This window comes from Acomys minous (genome assembly GCF_964271855.1).
Source record: "Acomys minous genome assembly, chromosome: 16".
NCBI lineage: Eukaryota > Metazoa > Chordata > Mammalia > Rodentia > Muridae > Acomys > Acomys minous.
Window position 1 is genome coordinate 19,463,188 of NC_140498.1, and position 9,819 is coordinate 19,473,006.

Consider the following 9,819-nt stretch of genomic DNA (forward strand, 5'->3'; position numbering starts at 1 on the left):
AAAAAAAAAAAAAGCTTAATATAACCATTGAGATGTAACAAGAATAAATTAATTTAAAAAAGCTTAATATTTTATGTAGCTTTTCTATTTTTCAACCTATTATCCTCACTAAATCAATTCTGAAATATTTAAACATTTTAAAATTAATAAAAATATTAATTTGGATAAAAATGAATTTTTTTTTTAGTATTAGATTCACTAGCTATAATTTTTTTTGTTTTTGTTTTATGACACAGGGTTTCTCTGGAAAGCTCTGACTGTCCTGGACTCACTTTGTAGACCAGGCTGGCCTCAAATTCAGAGATCCACCTGCCTCTGCCTCCCAAGTGCTGAGATTAAAGGTGTGTGCCACCACACCTGGCACAAACTATAGTTTTTTAAATTGCTCTTATTCCAGCGGCACAAGATTAAGTCTTCTACTTTGCTGTGACTAACAGAGGCTAAAATCCTTGAAGCATGACTGGTAGAAAACTGTGCCAAAATACAATGCCAAATTTCTTCTTTATCTTTGCTCTCAATTTCTCTGTTTAGCATGAAGCCCCAGAGTGCTGCTGCTGTGGCAATGAAACACGAGCGACAGTGAAGAGACAGTCAGGGATGAAGTGCTTTGGAACACCACACAAATAGCCCGACGAGGGAAAGCTACTGGCTTCCTGTCTGATATCTATTTTATAGTTTTATAAGTGTATTTATGTGTATGGGTGTCTGTGTACATGTGCATGCCTGGGGCCCACCCTTGGAACTGGAGTTTCAGGTTGTTGTGAGCCACCATATGGGTGCTGGGAATCAAACCCAGCTCTCCTGCAACAACAAGTGTTTTTAACAGCTGAGCCACCTCACCCGCCCTTAGTCTTTATTTTAAAGGGAAAATAGTGAAAGCAGTAAGGAGCTAATAAGAACAGCCGGGAGCCAGGAAGTGGTGGGGCACGCCTTTGATGCCAGCACTTGGGAGGCAGAAGCAGATCTCTGAGTTTGAGGCCAGCCTGGTCTACAAAGTGAGTTCCAGCACAGCAGTGATACACAGAGAAAACAGTTTATTTTTCATGTATTTAATTATATTTTTCCTGATTACTAGAAATCTCCACAGACATTCTAACTGCTCTATCAGTAATTTAATGAGATTCTAAAATGTAGTTAAAATTGAGTTATTTGGGCAATCATTTTAGGCTAAGAATATTAACAAGTGCAAGAAATCTCTAATTAGATTATGTTAAATTGAAAAGTAGTCTGTGCTGGCACATGCCTGTAATCCCAGGACTCCAGGCAGAATGAGGAAGAGTTAGAGGCCAGCCTGACCCACACAGTGAGGTTTAGGCTAGACTAGACTATGCAGTAAGATTTTGTGTAAAAATAAGGAAGGGAACGGAGAGATGGAGCAGAGATTGAGAGCACCGGCTGCTCTTTCAGAGGACTCTAGGTCCTTTAGAGTTAGTTACTGTTAAGAGTTTACTTGCATGAATGTCCACACACCACATGTATGCCTGATGCCGAAGGTCAGAAGAGAAAATCAGATGCCACCCTGTGGGCTCTAGGAACGGAACCTAGGTCCTCTAGAAGAGCAACAAATACTCTTGCTGAGTCAATGCTCTAGCCCCTAGGGTCCTGAACCCACAGGCTCACAACCATCTGTTAACTCCAGTTCCAGGGAATATGACACCCTCTTCTGGCCTCTGTGGGCACTGAATACACGTGGTACACGGACATACATGCAGGCAAAACACCCGTACACATAATGTGAAAAAAACATTTTTGTGTGTGTGAACATTTTTTAAGTCTAAAAATGTTTTAAAAATAAGAAAGGCAGGGTGAGGGTGAAAGCACACCCATGTGAGGGGGCCATCACATACAAAATGAGAGTAGTTTAAAGTGTCTTGCTAGTGGTGTCACATGCCTTTAATACCAACACTCACGAGGCACAGGTAGGCAGATCTCTTTCTCTGTAAGTTAGAGGTTAGTCTGTTCTACGTAAGAAGTTCCGGGGCAGGGCTGGAGAGAGGGCTCAGTGGTTAAGAGCACTGCCTGCTCTTCCAAAGGACCCGGGTTCAATTCCCAGCACCCACATGGCAGCTCATAACTGTCTGTAACTCCAAGATCGGACAGTCCCACACCAACAGACATAAATTAAATAAAATAATTTTAAAAGAAGAAGAAGAAGAAGTAGTAGTTCTGGGGCAGCTAAGGGCTACATAGCGAAACCTGTCTTTAAAAACAACAACAGCACAAAAATAAAGTGTCTTAAAATTTTTTCACAGGGCTGGAGAGATGGCTCAGAAGTTAAGAGCATTGACTGCTCTTCCAGAGGTCACAAGTTCAACTCCCAGCAACCACGTGGTCGCTCACAACCATCTATAATGTGATCTGATGCCCTCTTCTGGCTTGCAGGTGTACATGCAGGCAGAGCACTGTATACATAATAATAAATAAATCTTTTTTTAAAATTAAAATAAAAATTTTTTCATATACCAGACATGGTACCTCACACCTTTAATCTCAGCACTCAGTAAGCAGAGACAAGCAGATCAGTGAGTGAGGACAGCCTGGTCTACATAGCAAATTCTAAAACGTCCAGGGCTACAGAGTGAGACCCTGTCTCAAACAAATGTGATTTGTCTGTAGTTATAAGCAAGGACGTTTTCAAGTTCGTCTCTGAGTCGTCACCATTGGGGCTGGAGCTGGTGCTAAGTTGCTGGAGTGCTGTCTAGCATACACAGCCCTGGCATCGTATAAAACTGGCTATCTAGATGACTCGAAGGGCACTAGGTAAAGATGGGCAGGGACAGCTGCACTCTTCATCACACAGAAGACACCTAAACTCTGTGCTCAAGGCAACGACCTCAGTGCACCCAGAGTCCAGGCTGGCCTCGAACTCAGAGAGCCACTTGCCTCTGCCTCCCAAGTGTTGGGATTAAAGGCATGAGCCACCACGCCTGGCATGGAGGCTCCCTCCCCTACCAAATTTCAGTCTCTAGTTTTGGACCCAGACTCTAAAGTATGCTAAAGCATGCTCACTCTCTTTTCACCTCCGCCGACTTAGCACACCTACAGCCTGACCTTTCCGGATGCTGTCGACGCTTGTAGAAGCCTGAGAAGCTTTAGCTAAGTATTCCTGTCATCTCCGAGTCAACGTTCCCAAAACTGAGCTTGTTCTCAATTTCTTATCCAAGTTACACCAACTGCAGCATCCTCTGGCCTTAAGGGCTCTGACTTATCTCTGTATGCGTCTACGCTCTCCATGTCTTCTGCAGTACACCTTTTAAACTTTATACCCATTTACACTGCTGAACTCTAAAAATAAATAAATAAATAAATAAATAAATAAATAAATAAAATAAAAGGCCTCATGCTATTAGCAGAATTCCTGAATTAGATTCTCATCAGACTCCTTAGTTTCCAGGCTTCTACACACCACTGCTAGATTAATACTTAGCAGGGAGGGGTTCTTTACAATGAACTCAAATCTTGACTTTCCACCTCTGAGGCGGCATCATGTATCCTAAGCTGGCCTGGACCTCAGCCTGCAGCAAAGGCTGGTGCTCGGGTCCCACACACTGAGTCCTACCTGGTGCTGGGCTTCGGGCAATGCTTTTCAATCACTCCACCAACTGAACATCTCGAGCCCACAAACCACATTTTGACTTCTTAACCTAAAACATTTTAAAATTCGACTTCCAATTTACTGTTTTAAAAATCGACTTCCAATTTACTGTCTTAATCACACCTCTTTCTAACTCTATACAGGAAAATCATAGATAAGTATCTGGGTTTTTTCTCCTTCCCACTCTTGGTCTGTCCTGTTTTAATCTTGTTGAGCGTAATGCTGTTCCCCTCACCTGAACTCAGTAGCATCTCCATCCTACCCAAACGCTTCACATCGCTCAAGGACAAGTACACACCTGTTTTCTGTAAAACAGGAATTTGTGGAATTTAATATTAACTATTAAGAAAACAAACAAAAAACCCTGTGTAGGTATGTGATTATGCGCGCATCCCTGCAGGTGTCCCTGAAACCAGAAGCAGGTGTGGGATGCCTGGGAGCTCCAGTCACAGGCAGCTGTGAGCTTCCTGACATGGGGTGGAACTAACAGAGCCATCTGGCCTCTAAACCACTGCCCCAGCACGAACCACTTTTTTCTTTGTTTGTTTGTTTGTTTTGAGACAGGGCTTCTCTGTGTAGCCTTAGCTGTCCTGGACTTGCTTCGTCGACCAGGCTGGCCTCGAACTCACAGTGATCCACCTGCTTCTGCCTCCCAAGTGCTGGGATTAAAGGCGTGCACCACCACGCCCGGCCAGCATGGACCACTCTTATTCAAGATTATTTTAATATACCCTCCTGCCTAGTTATGACATCAAGGAACATTTTTTTCCCCAATACAGACTTTCTCTATATAACATCCCTGGCTGTCCTGGAACTCCCTCTGTAAACCAGGGTGGTCTTAAACTCGTGGAGATCCACCTGCCTCTGCCGCAAAAGGGCTGTGGTTAAAGGCCTGTGCCAACACACCTGGCAAAGAACATTTTTTAAAAAAACTTCTTTCTAATCTTAGCTTCTTCCACAATCCCTTGTCCAAAGCAGACATCTTTATTAAGTATTATACTTGAATAGTTTTGAATGATCTCACAATAGACATGAGCACACAAATCTTCTATCACTAAGCAAAGTAGACAGTGTAGACAGTGAGGGCTTTTCCCTATGACAGGTCTTAAGTTTATCTGTTAATGGAAATATTCTTTCACACATTTTATCTTTACTCCATAACAATTTGTCATTTGACTTACATAACGAGCACCTGTAAATCTCAGCTCTGGAAGAAATAAGAATTCCAGGCTAGCCTAGGTTTCCTAGCAAGACAGGTCCCAATGGGACAAAATAAATATATATACATATATCTGTATACATATGTGTGTAATAAAAGGCAAAAGCAGCAAACCTTTAGAAACTTTATTTCTCTCGTTGCAATTTTGTTGACAGATTTTTCTGGTTTCTCATAGAATATCTTAATGGCCACTATCCGCCCAGTATCTTTATGTCTGCATTTCATCACCGTTCCGTAACTTCCCTCTCCCACTTTCCCGAGGGTTTCATACATTTCCATTTTCAAGCCTGGCTTCTACTTCACAAAAATAAAGAAAGAAAATGTTAACAAAAAAAAAAAAAAAGGTGACACTTTCAGTTATTCAAGCTGGCTTTGGCAGAGCCGATATAACCCCCAACTTTCAAACAGAACAACGAAAACCAGGAGCGCTGGCTACAGCAGAGCCTGTTCGCGGCAGCTTTCAGGTTGTCTGAGAAGCTCCGCCTTTCACAGAGCACAGGGTGTCCTGAGTTAATCTAGCATTTTGTGTAGACGGGGATTAAGAAGTAAAAGGGAAGTCTGATACGCGTTTAATTCAGGAATCGTTTTAGAAAACGGAATTTAGAATAAGAGGCCCCCTTTACAGCAACGACAATGGAAGCCAAGTTTTTAAAAAGTCCCACTAAATAAATAAATAAATAAGCAAGCAAGCCGGGCGGGGGTGGCGCACGCCTTTAATCCCAGCACTTGGGAGGCAAAGGCAGGTGGATCGCTGTGAGTTCGAGGCCAGCCTGGTCTATGATGTGAGTCCAGGACAGCCAAGGCTACACAGAGAAACCCTGTCTTGAAAAACAAAACAACAAAACAAAATAATAATACTTTTAAAAAAGTCCCACGAATAGTGTGGGTCCCTTGCTACAGGCCACGGCCCACCAAGCGTGGGGACCCCCCCACCTCAGAACCGCAGTCACCCCCAGTCCTGCCCTCTCCTCAAACCCGCCCTCTGGGCAGCCCCAGCCCCAGCCCCAGCCGCGCGTCTCCCGGCGCTGTGGACCTCGTCCTGAGAGCCGCCGCCGCCTCAGCCCATTCTGTAGTCCGGCCCGCCAGCCTCGGTGAAGTCTCAGCCGGCCTCGGGGCACCACGCCTCCTCTCCTGGCCGACCTTGCCCGCCACCGGCAGCCGGGCGCCCTAGCAACGGGGCAGGGGCGGGGCCTCGCCGCGTTCCGACCGCAGTACGCAAGACTGGAAAACGCCGGGGTCCCGACCCGGAAGAGAAAGTTACACGAACCGGAAGCTAGATGCCGTGGGACACGGGACGACGGACGCCCGCCTGTTTGCAGGTGGAGGTGGTGATGGTGGGCGGGACTTTTTTTTTTTTTTTTTTATTGCTAACTGAACGCCCTCGAGGGCTCGTTTGCCCAGGAATAAAGCTTCTGTCGCCTGGATGACTAATGGCCACTTGCTTGTGCTCGGTCCTAAGAGGCTGCCAGTAGAGGTAACTGATCTAAGGAAGGCTACAGTTTGTGGCTACAGTTTGCTAACACTACATTAATATTCCATACACCTGATTCCGACATTAATTTAAACTAGGGACAAGACTTTATATCTTAGGCACAGGCCATACCTCAATGGTAAGCCACATACTCAGCATTTACTCCCCCCCCCCCTTTTTAAAAAAGATTTATTTATTATGTATACAGTGCTCTGCCTGCGTGAACACCTGCAGGCCAGAAGAGGGCATCAGGTCACATTACAGATAGTTGTGAGCTACCATGTGGTTGCTGGGAATTGAACTCAGGACCTCTGGAGGAGCAGTCAGTGCTCTTAACCGCTGAGCCACCTCTCCAGCCCTACTCCCCTATTTCTAACACCAATTCTGTACGAATTCTCGGTATTCTTTCGTGTTTTGCAACTACTAGCAATCCTTTTTTGTTTTGAGACAAGTCTACTTTGTAGCCCTGGCTGGGCTGGGACCCACCATGTAGACCTGGCTGGCCTCAAACTCCCAAGAGATCACCCACCTGTTTAGAGTGCTATTAAACATGTGCACCACTGTGTGCAGCCCTACTAGTACTTTTAAAAAGTTTTCTCACTGCATGTGAAACACAAAACTTTTTAGGAGAGCAAATAATTGACTGGACTCCCCCACATATTGAGTGCATCTCAAAATGTACATTTAAATAACCAGCAGAACTTTTTTTTGGTAACCTTTATTTTTATGTGCATTGATGTTTTGCCTGCATGTATGTCAGTGTCAGAGTGTCAGATCTTGGAGTTACACACAGTTGTGGGCTGCCATGTGGGTGCTGGGATTTGAACCCTGGTCTTCTGAAGAGCAGTCAGTGCCCCCAGTCTTTGAGCCATCTCTCCCACCCACCCGCAGAGCTTCTAGAGAGTCTTCTGATTTAATCTTAGTAGTAAAACCAGGTCAATGAGATGCCTCAGGAGCAAAAGGCTACGAAGCTTGAAGACTCGAGTTCAATTCCTTGGGCGTAGATGGTGAAAAGAGAGACTAGGTCCAAGTTGTCCTGTGATCTACACACACAAATAAATGAGTGCGCACAAGAAGCGTGTTAAGTTGTCCTGTGATCTACACACACAAATAAATGAGTGCGCACAAGAAGCGTGTTAAGTTGTCCTGTGATCTACACACACAAATAAATGAGTGCGCACAAGAAGCGTGTTAAGAAGCGTGGTTGGTTTTTTGAGACAGGGTTTCTCTGTGTATGTAGCCTAGTTGTCCTGGACTTGATTTGTAGACCAGCCTGGCCTCAAAATCACAGAAACCAACTTGCCTCGGCCTCCCGAGTGCTGGGAAGCCGGCTTATCTCATCCATTCCTTAACATTATAAATTGGTAGATAAGCAACAGAATGAGATTTAAAAAAAAAATACAGACTCTCTTTAGCATTTCACTGTATATAATTCCACATTTGTCTACTTAGCCATGTGGAAGATTAGGATCTATATGGCCAGGTCGGGGCAGGGAGAAGGCAAGGCATCTATTCCACCTACTCAAAGAGGAGTTGAAGGCCAGCCTAGGATTGATTTGTTTGCTTGTTTTTAGCTTTTTGAGACAGGGTTTCTCCGTGTAAGACCTTGCTGTCCTGGACTCACTTTGTAGACAAGGCTGGCCTAGAACTCAAAGAAATCCTCCTGCCTCTTCCTCCTGGGTACTGGGATTAAAGGTATGCACCACCAGCCTGGTTTACAGTCTAGGGGCTTTATTTTTTTTTTTTTTTTTTCCCAGAGCTGAGGACCGAACCCAGGGCCTTGCGCTTGCTAGGCAAGCGCTCTACCACTGAGCTAAATCCCCAACCCCCAGTCTAGGGACTTTAAAGAGACCGTCTTAACTATTTTTTTTCCTGAGACAAGGTCTCTCCATGTAGCGCAAGGTCTCCACAAAGGGAGTGCTGGGGTTGCACTTGTGCACGACAAACCATTCAATAACATCTTCAAGGGCTATCTAAGGCCCTGGGGTTCTGTCACATACCTCAAAAAGAATACAAAAGGTAAAGGCAAGAATATTTAACTTCGAGACAGTGTTTCTCACTGTAGCCTTGGCTGTCCTGGACCCACTTTATAGACCAGGCTGGCCTCGAACTCACAGAGATCCATCTGCGTCTGCCTCCCGAGTTGCGGGGATTACAGCACCTCACTGAATAGTTAACCTTTAACTTTGTGAGTGTAGCATTGTGAGTAAACAGCAGCGGCTAGCAAAGTTAGACCTACCTAACAATCCCCAAGCTTACTCTTCTATGGGGGGTTGAGGGACACTCAGGCTGCCCAGGGTGGCTATTATGCCACTGCTGTCACTGAGGCTAGCAGTACACTCCTGATCCCTTCCACTTATGAACGGTGGGATTAAGCAGGATGAACCACGACTTTGATTTCTAACGGACATTTTAAGTCAAGAGAATTCAGAAGGAAGAAGGGAAAAAAAGTTCAGTGGGAAACGTAGACCTTTTCTGGTTTCATGGAGCTTTGACCAGGAGTGGAGCAGTGGATTCTCATGCCCGGCCCCCTTCTAGAGCTAAAGAATTCCACATCTTAGGAGGAAGAGGTGGAGGCAGGTGGATCTCTTAAGTTCAAGGTCAACCTGGTATCCAGGACACCTGTCTTGAAGAAAAAAAAAAAAAAAAGAATTCCACATCTACTGAAGTGTTCATCTCCTTAAACTAACACATCCCCACAGCAGGAGCCAGAAGCTGAAGATGCGAATTTTGTGACTAGGAAAGAAAGGAGCCTGCAGGCCCACCACTTCTGCACATCACCCCCCATGACCGGGCACTTCTGGTCCTTTTGGATCTTCCTTGCCTCTGTAAAAGCTTGTGATGATTTATCTCAGACTTGAGATGTAACTCCTACCCATGTCTGCAGGATCTCTCCCCCGAGCTGAATCATTTTTGTAGGTTTCTTTGACAACCAGCAGCCCATTGATAGGCTCTTAAAATCACACCCCTCATTTTTTGAGAAGTACAATTATGCCCTACCGCAGGCAAACCCACAGGTTCCAATTTTCTTAGCTCTATGGAGTCTTTAGGGCTTGGGCAATGTATTCTACTCTTGCTTCTGTAGAGACTGTAGAAATCCCATTAGTAGCAATGGGCTATTAGTCCAAATGCCCTTGACCCCATCTCATTTGAGCTGTTCTTGGAATTCGAAGGTGTTTTTTAATAAGGCTATGCGAGCCTTTCAGCACCTGTCCCACGTACCAGAGTTGCTAAACCACTTGAAACAAGTCCAGGTTTTTTAAAATTCCGTTTTAAAGACTTAGAACACAAGCGGTTCCTTCCATACGTCTCCTTAAACAAAGACTCTGTACTTGGGACCAAATAAACGATGTAATTCTAGAGGTGTCAACCCCTTAAACTCAAGGACCTGCTTCGGAAGACCCGAAACCAGGAGCTAGGCGATGCTGCACGTGACCTGTTCTAATGGCGTCAGAGGGACACGTGGTTCTAGATACTTCGCTCCCTCCCCCTCAGGGGTGGATTGTTGACAACACCGCCTGCGATCACGTGACC

At 45.0% G+C, this 9,819-nt stretch overlaps 1 protein-coding gene and 1 long non-coding RNA gene across 11 annotated transcripts in view; both read right to left on the reverse strand.

Annotated features, from left to right (window-relative positions):
* CDKL3 (cyclin dependent kinase like 3) overlaps positions 1 to 6,027 on the reverse strand; it is an 82,428-nt gene extending 76,401 nt beyond the window's left edge. For 5 of the 9 annotated variants that reach the window (XM_084764135.1, XM_084764138.1, XM_084764139.1 and 2 more), the window contains exons 1-2: positions 5,848 to 6,023; positions 4,929 to 5,108 (exon numbers count right to left, since the gene is read on the reverse strand). In XM_084764135.1, coding sequence (XP_084620261.1) covers positions 4,929 to 5,093 — 165 coding nt within the window. In that variant the 5' untranslated portion in view covers positions 5,094 to 5,108; positions 5,848 to 6,023. Of the gene's footprint in view, positions 1 to 4,928; positions 5,112 to 5,847 lie in introns of all 9 variants that reach the window. The other 4 variants (XM_084764133.1, XM_084764140.1, XM_084764141.1 and 1 more) reach the window with 3 other exon arrangements.
* A 955-nt stretch (positions 6,028 to 6,982) lies between these two features.
* Positions 6,983 to 9,783, reverse strand: LOC311587407. Of its 2 annotated transcripts, XR_014775851.1 has the most exons (3): positions 9,508 to 9,783; positions 8,286 to 8,911; positions 6,983 to 7,328 (listed from the first exon to the last, which is right to left on the reverse strand). It is a non-coding gene; the product is annotated as an uncharacterized lncRNA (long non-coding RNA). The 2 variants fall into 2 exon arrangements; XR_014775852.1 differs by lacking the exon at positions 6,983 to 7,328 and having other exon boundaries at positions 8,016 to 8,911.
* Positions 9,784 to 9,819: the final 36 nt, after the last annotated feature.